The 16,117-nt window shown below is 38.6% G+C and overlaps 1 protein-coding gene across 2 annotated transcripts in view; it reads left to right on the top strand.

Moving 5' to 3' along the window:
• Nucleotides 1–10,977, top strand: part of hpn (hepsin) — a 29,839-nt gene extending 18,862 nt beyond the window's left edge. For both annotated transcript variants that reach the window (XM_053488118.1, XM_053488117.1), the window contains 5 exons: nucleotides 576–772; nucleotides 2,828–2,923; nucleotides 4,339–4,481; nucleotides 4,611–4,775; nucleotides 6,886–10,977. In XM_053488118.1, coding sequence (XP_053344093.1) covers nucleotides 576–772; nucleotides 2,828–2,923; nucleotides 4,339–4,481; nucleotides 4,611–4,775; nucleotides 6,886–6,939 — 655 coding nt within the window. In that variant the 3' untranslated portion in view covers nucleotides 6,940–10,977. The remainder of the gene's footprint in view (nucleotides 1–575; nucleotides 773–2,827; nucleotides 2,924–4,338; nucleotides 4,482–4,610; nucleotides 4,776–6,885) is intronic.
• The last annotated feature ends 5,140 nt before the right edge of the window (nucleotides 10,978–16,117 follow it).

Below are 16,117 nucleotides of genomic sequence, written 5' to 3'. Positions count from 1 at the left end.
ATTTTAATCAATCAGGCGCCTTATCCCCAATGAAGAGCGATCTACAGTAAATGCTTCAGAGTTAGACCAGGACATCTTGGACAATGCATTGCTTCTATACAACTTTGTGTCCACAGTTTGTTGAAGGTCCTTTTTTATTCCAACATGACTTCGCCCCAGTGCACAAAGCGAGGACTATAAAGACATGGTTTAATGAGTTTGGGGTGGAAAAACTTAACCGGCCCTAACACAGAGCCCTGATCTCAACTTCATCGAGCACCTTTGGGATGAACTGGAACAGAAATTGTGAGACAGGCCTTCTCGTCCAACATCAGTGTCTGACCTCATAAACGCTCTGCAGAATGAATGGACACGAATTCACACAGAAACACTCCAACATCTTGTGTACAACAGTAGAAGCTGCAAAAAGGGGGACTGACCCCATATTGACGTGGGTGTATTGGGATACAATATCACTACAGGTTTTGGCCGAATACTTTTGTCCATATATAAAAAGGCTTGATGAGTATATCAAAGTAAAAAGTTATATAAACTTGTTTGTCCCCACATTACGAACTCACAGTTTGTTTTTGCAGGAGATATCGTCACGTGTCGAGGTGGCGTGTTCTCATGGGTTCCATCTACAACACGCCCATCCATAAGAACGTGGTGATCGCCGAGGTAAAGACGGTGGTCTATCACAGCAGTTACCTGCCCTTCGTCGACGCCAATATCGACGACAACAGCCGCGATATCGCCGTGCTGTCCCTCACCAAGCCTCTGCAGTTCACTGGTGAGTCTCACGTCTGTACCGCGTCAGAAAAGCGTTTGTTATTATATTTAACTCATCATTAGCATACGCACTGGCGTGTCGTCATTTATTAGAAAATGGGACATGAACCATCTGTGCAGAACACGAACATGGAGCGATTAAACAAAAACAAGGAGATCATGTGATTGGTGTGAAGCATTGTGTATAAAGTGCTTTCTGTTTTGGATTAAGAAGTTCAGGGATTGGTTAGAGTGTTAGGACCCTGAAATTCTAAGGCTGGGTTTGATTCTGAGGAAATGCTGCAGTGTCGTAGGCTGTAGTTCCTCCCTCCGGGTTTCAGGTTGCCAGGAAATGCAGGAAACAAAGCCGCCTTGTTTTCTGAGGATCTCAGGCTTGAACAAAAGACAATACTATCAGAAAAGTCCGGAATCTCGGAGCAGGAATTTGTGAAATGTCCACCGTGGAGGATTTTTAGGTGCCACGATGAAGCAGTTTTTTCGGCTTTCGTACAGATACTCGGGACTCGTCGCGGAATTTCAGGAGATTTTGGTTTCACACCATGTCTGAGTCCTGAGCTCCTGAAAACTCAACTGTGTCAAATAACACGACACTGACTGGCGAGAGCTACAAAGGAAATATCGATTAAAGCCTCGGGGTAATCAGTCATCTGGGTTTATCAGTCCATCTGACTGAAGCCGTTTCACAAGAGCCGCCGTGACGGGAGAGATCCGCTCCCCCCGAAACCTCCGATTTCACTAATGAGCTCCTGAACAAAGACGTCAATCTAATTAGTGCTATCGAGTGCTATCGCGGCTCCTCCATCAGCTCCCTTATAACCCGAACAGAATCTCTACATATACAGGATTCATTACACACACTTAGCCTGTTCAGTCTTTTAACACTTGTTTAAAGGTTCATGCTAGTCTTATTTAACAGGAGAAATGCTTTGCACCCAGTCCTCACTAGTATAAGGCCTTGTTCACACGGGCGTTAAAATAGAGCGCTTTTTTAGCGTCCGTAGTGTCCGGTGAGCGCGGATCAAGCGCCGAGGGTTTTCTACACATAGGAGTCAATAAGAGTGTTCACACGGGCTTTGGTGACGTGCGTTTGTGCGTTTAAAAGGCGTCAAAAAAACGTTGCATGCAGCTTTTTCTTGCCATTCAAATCCCAACGAACGCAAGGAAACCGCTTCTAGTTCGTTTTCTGCGTGTTCATTTTACGCTTCGGAGGACCGGATATATCCCATGATCCTACATGCTATACATAGGGAAATGCGGAAAAAAGCTAAATAAAGTGACAAGTAGTCTCTCTTCGGGATTAACACCAAATCGCACATTGGTTGATTGGCGTGCAATGTGGCATTGCACCAGCCACAGCAGACAATCAAGAGTGGAAACTGACATCCGACAGTAATTGGAAAACTTGCGCGGAAGTTTTCGCATTTCTTCATAAACCACAAAAAAACTTCCTTTAGTCCGACGTTGTGCAGTCAGAGCATTAACCCAGTAGCGGGGGTGATTTGCTCCCCCTACGTCGCTGTATTACGAGAATTTTTAAAACAAGAAGATTAATGTCTAATATAGCAAAATGGTCCATATTAAAATGAGGCACCGCAAATAAATAACGACAAGGGCTTTCATATCCAGTCCCCGACACACTGCCCCCAGAGGATAACACACAAACTACAATCTGGGCTGCAGGCTGGCGTTAGACAGAGACAAACTAACGCCGGTGTGAAGTCAGTCGAGCGACACCACAAAACGCAACATAAACGTCTAGGACGTTCAGAGCGTTCGGTTATCCAAAAACTTAACGCCCGTGTGAACAAGTCCTGAGCTGGCGAACTAAAGAATAGCCAACTTCCTAGATTAGATTTTATTCTGATCTGAAATAAAGACTGGAGCTGAGGACACTGTCCTGGGGATTATAATGAAGTTATATACAGCAAACTATCCAGTTACAAACGTCTCAATAAATTTTATAGTTCCAAATAGTTATTTACTTATTAATTATAAATGGAGTCATGTTGAACTGTTATTAGTTGTAACGTTTCACTGTTCCTTTTTTTTCTTTTAGATTACATCCAGCCCGTGTGTCTGCCCACCTACGGCCAGCGGCTGGTCGACGGTCAGATCGGCACGGTGACGGGCTGGGGAAACGTCGAGTATTACGGTCAGTCATCCTCCACACACAGTGCAGCTTCAAACTACAGCATGTCCAGACAATCCTTAGAAAACACACAGATATAGTAATACAGTTTAACCTCGGCCCACGAATTTAATCCCTTCTTAAGGTGAATTTTCCTGTAGGAAATAATGTGAATGCAGATAATCTGTTCCAGCTCCCAAAATATCATCAATTTTCCAACACTATCGTCATATAAAAACAATCAAAATATTTCTAAAGGACATGAAGAAAGAATGAGAAAAAATAAAGACATTTAACCTTAATTTATGGCTGCTTTAAAAACCAAACTGAAAGCGGCTGCAGTTTCTTCTTGCTAACATTCTAGGGATCCATGCTGCTGTGTGATCGCTAAATCTTGCACAAAATGCAAAAAAAAAAAAAAAACACTCGCGGCGCAAAACCTGATGCAAAAACTGAAGTTCAGCCACTCGTATTCTTCAACAAAATTTCATTTCCTAAGGCAGGTGCTGCTCTAAACCACAACTATTATAAATGGATGTAAAGATCAGTTTACAACAAAGCTAATATTACATTTAATTAAAAATTTAATTTTTATGCTAAATTTTAAACCTTAAACGCTTATTTAAATTTTAAAGGTTATTGACAAACACTCCCTCCAGTGCTCCTTCACAAGCTCCGCCCCCAGAATTCATGGACGCGCGGTAGCTGCATTAACCACTGGGCTAGCTCACCTACGTTAACATAAAAATGGAACTAACGCCCCTGTTGCTGATTGGCTGGAATAGTGTTGTGTGATTGTTATTGAATTCGACAAAATCTGGATTGAATTTAAAATCACTGACTCCTCCTCCTCCTCTTCCTTTGACTGTAACTCATGACTTTAGTATTAGTTAAGGCCGTGATGTCACCTGGAAGCGTTTTGTACAGTAATGTTTTCTGACCGCGTAAAGTAAGCATGCGGATCTGGAAAAGAGAATTTATAGATCTGTGTATTTATAGATAATTGTATAACATAAAAGTAAAGACACCTTTGATTCCTTGTGATTCTTAATATTTCAGTGCAGTAGATTTGACGCATTTTATACTTTTTTGTTTACATTTCTCTGGCCAAGACGTTAGCCCCGCCCCCCCAGACGGCTCTGTCAGAGTTTATTCTCATACACTTTCTCCAGACCCAAACGTTATTTTAATCTTTAGGGAGAAAAAAAAAGAAAGAAAATATATATATACAGTATATATGTGTGTGTGTGTGTGTGTGTGTATACTGTATATATATATATATATATATATAAGATGTACAGTAATAAATGCCATAGTTCCGTTCTCTGCTCAGCCCTTCTCCACAGGAATCGTCATGTCATGAACAAAACATACTATTATTATTATTATTATTATTATTATTTCTCCCATTTTGTTTGAAACCTCCCCTCCTTTTCCAGGCACGCAGGCGACGATCCTCCAGGAGGCCCACATTCCCATAATCAGCGACGCCGTCTGTAACGCCCCCGATTACTACGACAACCAGGTGACCACCACCATGTTCTGTGCCGGTTACGAGAAAGGAGGAACAGATTCCTGCCAGGTAACTGATCATGAGCATCATGAGATATCCCTGCCCGAGCGCTCTCAGGACACAAGAGGGCGCCGATGAGCCATCATACGTATTTCTGCACTGAAATCCGGCCCTTCTCGTTTTGCACGTTTACTCCAGGGAGACAGCGGCGGTCCCTTCGTGGCGGCCGACTGTCTGTCGAAGACGAGCCGCTACAGGCTGCTGGGCGTGGTCAGCTGGGGGACGGGCTGCGCCATGGCGAAGAAACCCGGCGTCTACACCCGAGTGTCTCGCTTCCTGCCCTGGATCTCCAACGCCATGAGGGTGAGCAGATCACATCACATCCACCAGACACACACCTTTATCATGGTTCTGAGAATCCACACTGAAGCGTAAACGGCTCTGTTCTCATCATGTCAGAGAACGTTACCATGCAGCTTCGACTGACACTGGAGACTCCTTCCATAAGCCCCTTAGAATTATGTTACCATGGAAACGCTAACATGTTAGAACAAATGCATTTATTATAAATCATCATTTGCAGATGTACCACGGTCAGATGTGTGTGTGTGTGTGTGTGTGTGTGTGTTTGAGAGAGACAGAGAGAGTGAGAGAGAGATCTCAGTTATGGGTGTGGCCCAAAATTGAGTTAAAGATTTCCATGCTCAGGGTCACACACAGTTCGGACGTTTCCAGCTTTCGCGTTTGGCTTTACAGGCAAATCTCGGGCTGGCAGCGGAACCGGCGGAGAGACTGTTTGGTCTTTTTAATGGTGTTGGTTTGTTACAGGGAAATTTGCCATAATTTCAAAATGTGCCAGAAACTCTCTCTTTTCCTCCCACCCCTCTTTCATGCTCCTTTTATTTTTCTCTTTTTTAATGTATTTTCGCCTGTTGTTATTGTCCAGCAGGAAAGAAATGGAATAGATTTGCTGATTTACAGTATGTACACACGAGTCTATCAGATCCATCGCACCGGAGTACATTTATCAAATCAGTGCCTGTTTGATGCTCCTCACAAATGTATTGGCACCCCATTCTGTCCATCAATGATAAAAAAAAGGAGGACAACTGAACAGATAGTATTTCAGTGACGATTGGGGTTTGAGGAAGGCGGTGCCAATACTTTGTACCACAGATAGAGGTGATGTACTGTACTGCTATACTTTAGTTTTGCGATTCCAAAACGATTTTTTTAAAATAATTAATTAATTTATATACAGTACATACATGTTTGCATGTGAGGTGGTTAAGGGTTGCAGTCCCTCTATAATCCCGCAGGTGGCGCCCTGCAAACTATTCACACATTGGCAGGCAGCAGCGCGTCACGCGTGTTAGGAGAATTATTCGCTTAGCTTATTTAGAATTGTAATGAAATCTGGAAATACTAATATTAAATTGGGATATTTATGAAACCGTGATATCGCAATACAAATCGGATCAACAGCTAGAGGTCGTGACAATATCGTATCGGGTGGCCCCTCCCCACAGCAATGATAAGCCCCACCCCCATCACCCAACCCCACCCCGCCCCGCCCAGTGTCTATACTTTATAGTTATAAAGTAATTAATGCAAAATAAATATTAACTCTAATTAGTTATTCATGGAAATTTAATGTTCTATGTAAATAATGATCATTAAAAATAAATTCTTTATTATAATTATTTAAAATGATAAATGTTCAATTTTTTATTGTGGGAACACGTTATTTATTTCTTTTTAAATAAAACAACAAATAGAATATTATACATGTAAACGTGGTAACAGAAAATAAAAATAAATGAGGGAAAAGTCCAAACCGAGATGACAATTAGAAAAATAAATAAATAAGAAACAGTAGAGACGTACGATCGTAGACAAATGATGATAAATTATCGAGCAATAACTCCTGTGTAATTACTGTAGGATTTTCATTAAACACAAATCAAGAAGGAATATTTATGATCCTGTTTATTATGCAATCGTTTGACAGCACACCCTTCACACACACACACACACACACACACACACACACACACACACACACACACACACACACACACACCTTTTCCAAGAACAACAAAAACTATTTGATTTTTGCAAACTTTGCAAAGCGTACATGGAAATCAGGGACTATATATACACACACACACCAAACACACTGACGTAAATCACAGTGCGCTGGTGCAAACCATGACGTAGGTGTGTATGGAGGGGGGAGGGGGAGGGGGGAGGCGGAGCCTGAGAGGGACTGCGGCGGAACTGCGGCATCACCGAATTTATACAAATGATCCTCACTAAATACGACATTTTGGGATTTTATAATCAAATACGGAAGGTGAAACACTCGTCCCACTGACGTGCACGAAAGGACTCGTTATTATTACTGTTGTTATTATTATTATTATTATTGCAAATTGATTTCTGGTTATTCACTCTGTGTGTCTGTGTTTAGACTTATGAAAATTCCCCCGGAGTCCATAAGATGGCTCGTGCGTCCACAGCGTAGGCCGCCTGAGACTTTCCTGAATCTTTGGAAAAAACGACCAGAATCAGGTCTGCGATGGACGTGACGGAGTCCCCAAGACCAAAACCAGTCGATCAGAACGAAGCCAGGTGCCTCGCCGCAGCTCAGACTGACACCTCCCAGTCAAACCTTAATTTTCACCGACTGATATAAAGCAGCAGCTGTAATTCTGTAATTATTAGAGGAAGGATTTACAGAAACGTCTATAGCAGTGTTTATATTTAAGCTTTCTACACTCACAAGGGTAAAGGGGACAAAAAGGTACTGATACGTACAGTATGTCTGTAGAGGTGCTAGCACTGTCAAGAAGAGAAAGTCCACAAAAAAAAGTGTATATTAGTAGTGATATTAAACAACATAATAATTGGATTTAGAAGCGACCAGTTGGGGGTAAAAGATTTTTTTTTCATGCAATTTGTACAAAATTATAATAAGTCCATATCCATTTAATAATAATAATAATAATAATAATACAATTAATAACAGATCTTTATTATAAGAAATTTTTTTACAGGATTAGTTTTTGTAAAAGCTTTAAAAAGTTAAATTTATTCCTTTCTACAGTATTTGTATATTGATTCATCACAATTATCACATTATATAACAAAATAAGAGTTTTTTATTATTAAAATTACAAAACAACTGGTTTGTCTTTACATAAATGCAACATACTCCGCTCTCATACACGCAGGACAACAGTTTACGAACCATAAATGTTGGCACCTCTGCTTTTGCTTGGTTCCGCTATTACGCGTCCTTTCACCTGGAAATGAAAAAATAATACGTATATATATTTTTTATTCCATAATAACATTGATAATAAGCTTTGAAGTGAAAGACATACTAAAGGAACCCCAGTGACAAAGAACGGCTATATCAAGTACCTTTTTATTCCTAAGAGTGCATACAGTATGTGATTTTTTTTTCAGTTTGTTTGTTTATTAACAGGAAATATTATACGACACGAGTAGCTATATGTTTTTGTGCAGGTTTCAAATCACTCTACACTAAGCCTGTGTGATATTTACACAATACTGTAGATAAATGATTTAATTGCCCACAACTGTTGTGTGGTCGGAGCCTCGGCGACTAAGAGATGTCTCACCTGGATGTTGGAGTTTTTAGCGAATTATTCTACGTAACAGGACATTTAAGTTGTCTAGTTGCCGCGTAAATTTTCAAAGGCATTCTCAATACAAAAGGAATCCTTTGATCCTGTGCCCCCCCTCTCCCCCCAAACGTTTCTTTATATTTTGTTACCAAAGTGCCAGACTTTCCTGTATATTCTAATTTAGTCTTGAGGGACTGTTCTCCAGGACGTTTTGTCTCCTATTTTCAGTCGTGTCCCCGTACCTGAGCAGATTTAGGGGAATGTGAAGTGAAGGGGAAGGAAAATGATAAATGGTTTAAAAAATTTTGACATGCATTTGTATTCAGCTCCACCTGAGTCAGTACTTTGTGGAACCACCTTTCGCTGCAATTACAGCAGCAGGTCTTTTGGGGTGTGTCTTGCCAAAGATTCTCAATTGGAATAGGTCTGGACTTTGACTGGGCCATTTATTTATTTATTTATTTAATTTTTCCCCCTTAATTTTCTCCCTAATTCAGTCGTGTCCAATTCCTCCTCGTCACTAGGGGGCTCCACATTAAGGCTACTACTGCCGCTCAGTCGGGAGGCCCGAAGACTATCACGTGTTTCCTCCGAACCGCATCTTTTCGAACAGCTCGCTCACGCACCGTTGGGGGCGGAGTAACCGGAGGACAGCTCACAGTTGACCCTGATTGGCTGTAGAGCCGTGATTAATGTGGGAGCACTAAGTACCTCTCATCTCTCCCCTCTAAGAGAGCTCGGCCAATCAGCTCTCTCTAGACCTCCTGCTCCGAGGTTACAGCATCACCCAGGAATCGAACTCGCGATCTCCGGATGATAGGACATTGTCCTGCTGGAAGGTAAAGCTCCGTCCCAGTCTCAAGTCTTTTCCAGACTCTAACAGGTTTTTCTTTCAGATTGCCCTGTATTTGGCTCCATCCATCTTCCCATCTGACCAGTTTTCCCCGTCCCTACTGAAGAAATGCATCCCCACAACATGATGCTTCCACCACCATGCACAGTGTTCATTTTCCACCACGGACAGCGTTTTGCATTTAGGCCAAAAAGTTCTATTTTGGTCTTATCTGACCAAAGCACCTTCTTCCCCACATGTCGTAAACTGCAAACAGGACTTCTTAATGTCTTCCCGTGGACAGATTCTCCTACCTGAGCTGTGGATCTCTGCAGCTCCTTGGCTGCTTCTCTGATTAATGCTTTTCTGTCAGTTAAGGTGGACGTCCATGTCTTGGTAGGTTTGCAGTTGTGCCATACTCTGTCAATTTTCGGGTGATGATGGACTGAACAGCACTCAGTGAGATGTTCAAAGCTTGGGATATTTTTTTATACCCTAACCCTGCTTTAAACGTCTCTACAACTTCATCCCTGACCTGTCTGGTGTCTAACAAATCTCTGAGGGCTTCACTGAACAGCTGTATTTATATTGAGATTAAATTGCACACATCTGGACTGTATTTATTGATTAGGTGACTTTTAAAGGTGATTGGTTCCACTGGATTTTAGTTAGGGGAATCAGAGTAAACGAGTGGGGGAATACAAATGCACGGCACACTTTTCAGATTTTTTTTTTTTGTGAAAATGTTTGAAATGTATTTATCAATTTTCTTCCACTTCACAATTATGCGCCACTTTGTGTTGTTCTGTCACTTAAAATCCCAATAAAATACATTTACATTTGTGGCAACAAAATGTGGAAATGTTTAGGGTGTATGATTACTTTTGCAAGGCAAAGTATATGGATGGATCTTAGTTCAACTCAAACCCAATTTAAAATATTCTTCAATATTCATAGAACTTATGTTTTTTTTTGGTTAAAAAAATAAATAAATCCTGCTTTCTGATAAATGCGTGAGTAACAGGTCTGGTATTAAATTATGCAGCTCTTATGCAAAAGCACAATGTAATATAGTACAGAAAAAAACTTTACTGTATAACATGATTGAGATGATTACATTGTTATATCGCACGAGCCTAATGTACACTCATTTAAATTTTTAATGACTCTAAAAATGAAATGAAGGAATATTAAAGAAGTCTGTACAGAAAGGTTTACTGTACATCATTGCTATGCTATAGTGCGCTATAATGCTGGATAAAAGGTTATGAAGCTGTATTTTAGTATGAGATCGTAGAGCCGTGGCTTGTGCACATAATAAACAAAAGACATACAGTACGAATAAACAGGTGTTTAGAATTAAATGGATTCTGATGTCCATTAAAAGTAAAGTAAAAATGTTTTTTTTTTTTTTATGTTTTGGTTATTAGACTGGACCTTACATTATTGTGTAATAGTGTTGATATAACAAAAACAAACAAACAAACAAAAATGTAATATGTGCCGTCTTCTTTTATTAATGTTGTTGTTGTTGTTGTTGTGGTTGATTTCTCTGTTAAAGGCTGTGGAAGAGCAGTAATATAAACCAAAGACTGCTTTATTTAGCCGCAGTAGTATTAAAGTGGCAGTCAGTATTTTCGCTTGTTATTTGTCTTTGTTGTTGTAAATATACAGTACAGTACAAATCTCCTCCTATGCAATAAAATGTTTAATTGTTATAAGACACTATTTTATACCTACAGTAGAGATTTTATATAATTTACAGCGAAATTTACAAAACCGAATGAAACAAATGTAAAATTCTCAGCTGGAGTTTTTATATTTAAGGCGGATCCGTGTAAGATATCCCGTAAGCCCCCGTCGTTTTGTTAGACCTAACATACTGTGCACTTTCTTTCCTTTATGTTGAACGTTCAAAATTGATGTGAATATTTGTACATGAATGAAATTCAAACTGCTTACCTCTTTAATGATGTTTAAGTTGCTGATTATAATGTTTTTAGCATCATGTATGTTTTTTTTTGTCATTTTCACTGTAAACGTTACATCCACAGGCATTAAAATAAAGTCATAATTTTAAATATACTGACTTAAAACTGAACTTTTCTAATTTCTGAAAGATTTTTTAATTTCAGTTTTTTTTTACAAGGTACAAAAAAAGTTTTTTTCATTTTTTAAATGTAACGTTATGGAACATTAAAGTCAATTCCTTCTGTCATTTCTGATTTCTGAGAGAGAGAATATAATAACCTTATGACATCATAATGATGTCATGTTGCTGAATTAATTTTTTAAATTAAAAAAAGCATTAAAAAACATTCATAATAAAAGATAACATTTTTGTGGCTAAAAGTTGTGAGAATGACACAATATTAATTTCCACAAAGTCTCTGGCTTCAGTGTTTCTAGACCTTTGCGTCAGATGTTACTCTGGTAAAAGTATAATTACAATTATAATGTATAATTACAAGCATTTCATAAGCCTCAAAGGCTTTTATTGACAAATACATTAACTTTATGCCAAAAGTCAGTATTTGCAGTGCACCCGTCTTTTTTCCCCCCAAGACCTCAGCAATTCGCCCAGCTATGCTGTTAATCAACTTTTAATCCACTTCTTAAAAAAGAAGGAGCAACACTGCAAATGTAAATATGTCCATAAATATTTAAAAAATATAACTAGGAATCTCTAAATCTCTCTGGTTTAATCGGACAGAGAGTATTTTGTGGTTTAAATAACCGCTCCTTACAGACATAGTGAGCAGAAAAGCATGCCCGAGCAAAACGATCAGATGATGGTGGGGGTGAACCCATGCCAGTCTCTACTGTAGCCTCACAATCCTGTCCTTGGCAGAGTGAAACCCGATGTGGTTTAACCTGCTGATGCTCTTCTGCTCATCCTGGTTGTAAAGAGTGGTTATTTGTGTGGTTTTCACCGTGACCATCCCGTCATCCTACACCCGTCTGGCTGTTCACCTCTGACCTTTTCCATGCTTCTTACTGGAGGTGTTTTGTTTTTCTCGCACCACTCTTTGTAAACTCTAGAGACCGTTTTGTATGAAAATCCTAAGGAGATCAGCAGGTTCTGAAAATTTCAGACACGGCAAAACTGTCAAAATCGCTGTCCTGATTGTGATGTTTAGTAATTCCTCAGGAAATGGTTTGAGGAAATGAAAGTGGCTGACGTTACTGCAAACTTGGATCTGCTTAATGCAATGTGTTTTGTAATCTTTGGCTGATGTTCTTAAAAACCAAGCCTTTTGTTTTTTTTGGTTTTGGTTCTTTCTTGGTTCTTTAATGATTCCATGGGTAATAAAGTGTTCTTAGATTGCTTAGCTTCTTATAGAAACCTTAAAGACAAAAAAAACTTTAAAAACTTAGATTTCTCATTCTCAGCTTTTTTTTTATGATAGCTTAAGCCTCAACAGTCTTAAAATTTTCTAATTGCATGTAGAACTTTGATACCAAAGAACTTGAACCTTTAAGGAACCACTTTCATGTTTTTAGCTCCCCTAATCTAGGCGTTCCGATAGAGGAACACTTGTTTTACATAAAACTTGTAAGGTTTCCCTCCTTTATATAATGAAAAAAATCTCTAAGGAAATTATCTTGCAGCGTTTATTGAAGAGTTTCTCTCAAAACAAGAACACAAGGAACTTTTCGGGTTCTATAAGAGACTTTTATAATAAATTACTTAATGATTTTAGTTACTCTATTCCCTGCGCATAGAATTTTTCACCGTTGCCTTGATGAGGACGTTACTAAATTTTCAAGTCACATGACGCGTCTCTGCAGTTGTAACGTCTATAAAAGAGACAATAAGGATAAGATGTAAAGGTTGATGTTGTAGGGCTCAAACAGTTAAGGTTTTGGGTTACTGATTGGAAGGTTGGTGGTTCGAGTCCCAGCACCACAAAGTTACCACTGTTGAGGCCCTGATCGAGGCCCTTAACCCCTACATACTCCTGTCTCGCTGTAACCTGTGCTCTGACCCCAGCCCCCTAAAAAAAAATCATTTCAATATGCTATAAGATCTGTGTGACAAATAACTAAACTGTAATTTTATCTAAATATTTAAAGAGGTAAATATAATCGGGATTTGTATGCAATGAAAATGAAATGTTTATATTATATCTAATTATTCCTGACTCATAACCAGGACGAACTGATCACCCGGATTCCAGGATTCCCTCATGATAATTAAAATCGCTGTGTATTGTGCCTTTTGCTGTCTCCTTTCCCTGAAATCCATGTAAATTTTTTTTGGTACTTTGGAAGTAAAATGCTTAACACTCACGTGAACTGACTGGGGAAACACGGAAAACCTGCACCACCCTACAAAACTGAGTTGAAAGGAGCACCCAGGACACACTCCTCGAAATACTAGAAAGCGCGGAATGCGCCTGCTCGGCCTGTACGAGGAAGTCTTCTCAGATGCTGCTCTTGCAAATGAGAAGTTCAATTTGCTTGCCACTGTACCTGCTGGAGGAGAGTGAGTGCTGACCGAGGTGCAGCGTACCCGCTCCGGGACTGTTGTTTAGCCAAGAAAAAAGGATTTTTTTGTTCTTGTTGTTGTTTTTTAAATTTAGTTTCAGTGGCACATTTGAACTCGATATTGTTCCCACTAAGAGATTCTGATGAAAAAAGGAAGGATGGTGATCTCCAGAGGGACGTTAAGTCTGATGTGGCTTTTCATCTGCTTCGTGCTGCTGTCTGTTCCACCTGCACAGGGTACGTTTAATGTTTTACATCTCACCACATCATTTGAGCGGGTTACAGATTTTAACCAACATTCTTTTTCTTTTATGGAAATGTTACTGTATTTCTTTCTTGTGTTGCATTAAAGAGAAATGGTTTGTTCTGTGAAACATGGCCTAGCATTGCGAACAGAAATTATATAAATGCATAGAGGAAATCAATGTAATTGAGCAATAACAGAAGATGTGTTCATCAATCAGTAAGTGTGATAGATAGATAGATAGATAGATAGATAGATAGATAGATAGATAGATAGATAGATAGATAGATAGTCTGTCTTTATTTAGGAATTGTGTAAAGACTTTGTTAAGAAGGTACCTTCCCCAATCTACAGTATGGAGCCTTTTATAAAACTCTGTAGTTAAATTTAGATGTGATATGATTACATTAAGAAGAAAAAAACGTGATGATAGTAAAACGGTGATGTTTCTACAGAAATCTTGCTCAGCCATCCACGTCACATGTCCATCCAGGTCACAGCTTTCGGTGATTTCTGTAAAATGCTAAAATCTAAGAAATGCACGTATAAGCATCAGTTATTTTTTCCAAGTTCTGTTTTTCCAACAAAATAATTAAACTCATGTAAATGTCCATACAGTGTGCAGTTTTTGAAATATATATAAACATATAAGAATGTAAGTAAACGATTTTTCCTTCCTGCAAAAACAATGCAGGATTTCTGTCGTCAGCACGGGTGTGTACCGGGGACGGTTTTGTTTATGAGGACAGAAGATTAGAATAGTCAAAAAATTGCACATTTCTTAGTCAAATAAGTGAAAGGCACTGAAACAACAGCTCGCACAGGGAGTTCTTTTTTTCTTTTCTTTTTTTATTGAAAAACCTTGAGGTTTGGTTTCTCAGAATTTGTACAATGGAATAAAATAATTTTGATATTGATACCCAGTAAAAGTAAGTAAATCAATATATCTATCAATAAATAATAAAAAAAAACCTAAAGAAACCTAGAGTTATATCATATAAAAATACACAAACAAACAAACATATAAAGAAATTGATAACTAGAAAATATACAGTAGAACCTGATAATTACAGTGTCTACAGTTTAAAATGTTTAATTTTGTATTATTTTTTTAAACCAGTTTGATGCAGACTTGTTAATGACCTTAACCTAATTTGAATAAACAGATGCTTTTTATTCATGACTTTTGATCCAGTGTATACTGTACACTTATGTAACATTTCATACCACGATAAAATCACTAGCTAACAGGCAGTTTGTCTTTACAATTCCCGGATCTGTGTCAAGCTCTAGTAATCTGCTGGTTTTTAATCTTTCCAGATTCATTTTGCGATTAAAATGTACAGATTAAATGACCCAGATTTGCATCAGTGTTTATTGCACAGAACACAGATTAGCATTAGCGCTTGATGTATTGCTAGTGCCATCGCAATGTACTTTTTAAAAACTAAACAGTGAGATCATAACACTAATCTTTGCATTTGTTGATTCCTTTTTATTACATATACTTCATAATAACAGAATAAACCAATTTTAAGAAAACAATTACAAATTTAAAGTAGTAAGCATATGATATGATATAAAAATTTGTTCATTTTATTTGGTCATAAACATGCTCAGTTTTTTATTCTGAATGAACTAAATTAGAAAATGTATCAAAACGTTGTAGCAAGCTAGTTAAGCTTTCCTTATGTGTCGTGTAGCTAACAAGCCATTCAGGAAGTTTTCTCGGTTGAGGTAGATGCTAGTTGCTAGCAATGGATTTAACTGACTTTACCCACTAGCTACAGCTTTTTACCAGTAAAACCATTAAATAAGTATCATGATGCTCAAAATCCGGATGTTCTGCTGTTTCTTTAAAAATGCACCTATTTAATTATATCTGTGTTTCCCTTCCACTGATCTACAGGACAGAACTATGTTAGCTACCCAACAAACACCACCGTAAACATGGGGAAATCAACCACCTTCACCTGCGCCGTCCAGCCAGGAAACACCACGATGAACTTCACTGCACGTCTCCCTCTAAACACCTACACACTGCAATGCCCCGGATCGAACATCAACTTGCCCTCCATGGTTTGGAAATTTACTATTAATGTCCCCACATGCTGTTTAACAATCTTAAGCAAATGCCTGACCGTAAATTTTAGCACCCACCTCACAATCAAAAAAATGATATATTTTCTTGGACGTTAAACCTGACTTGAACGTACATTAACTATACACTTTACGTACATTAACTGTATACATTTTATATTTTTAAGTGAAACTATTTTAAGATGTAAAATATGAGGTGTGTTAGTTGAGCGAGTATCAATGTTGTATTTATTAAGAGCAAAAACAGCTTAAAAAGATGCAAAATCAAGAAATTACAGTACAGTTGTCTTAATTGATGTTACCTTCATACACTTGTCCATTTTTATTACTAGCAATAATGAAGGAACCATGAGGCTTTTTAAATGCACAAACTTTAAAATTC

This window comes from Clarias gariepinus, chromosome 26, assembly GCF_024256425.1.
Source record: "Clarias gariepinus isolate MV-2021 ecotype Netherlands chromosome 26, CGAR_prim_01v2, whole genome shotgun sequence".
Lineage (NCBI taxonomy): Eukaryota > Metazoa > Chordata > Actinopteri > Siluriformes > Clariidae > Clarias > Clarias gariepinus.
Note: the sequence above shows the minus strand (reverse complement) of the source record. Positions and strands in the feature narration are given on the sequence as shown.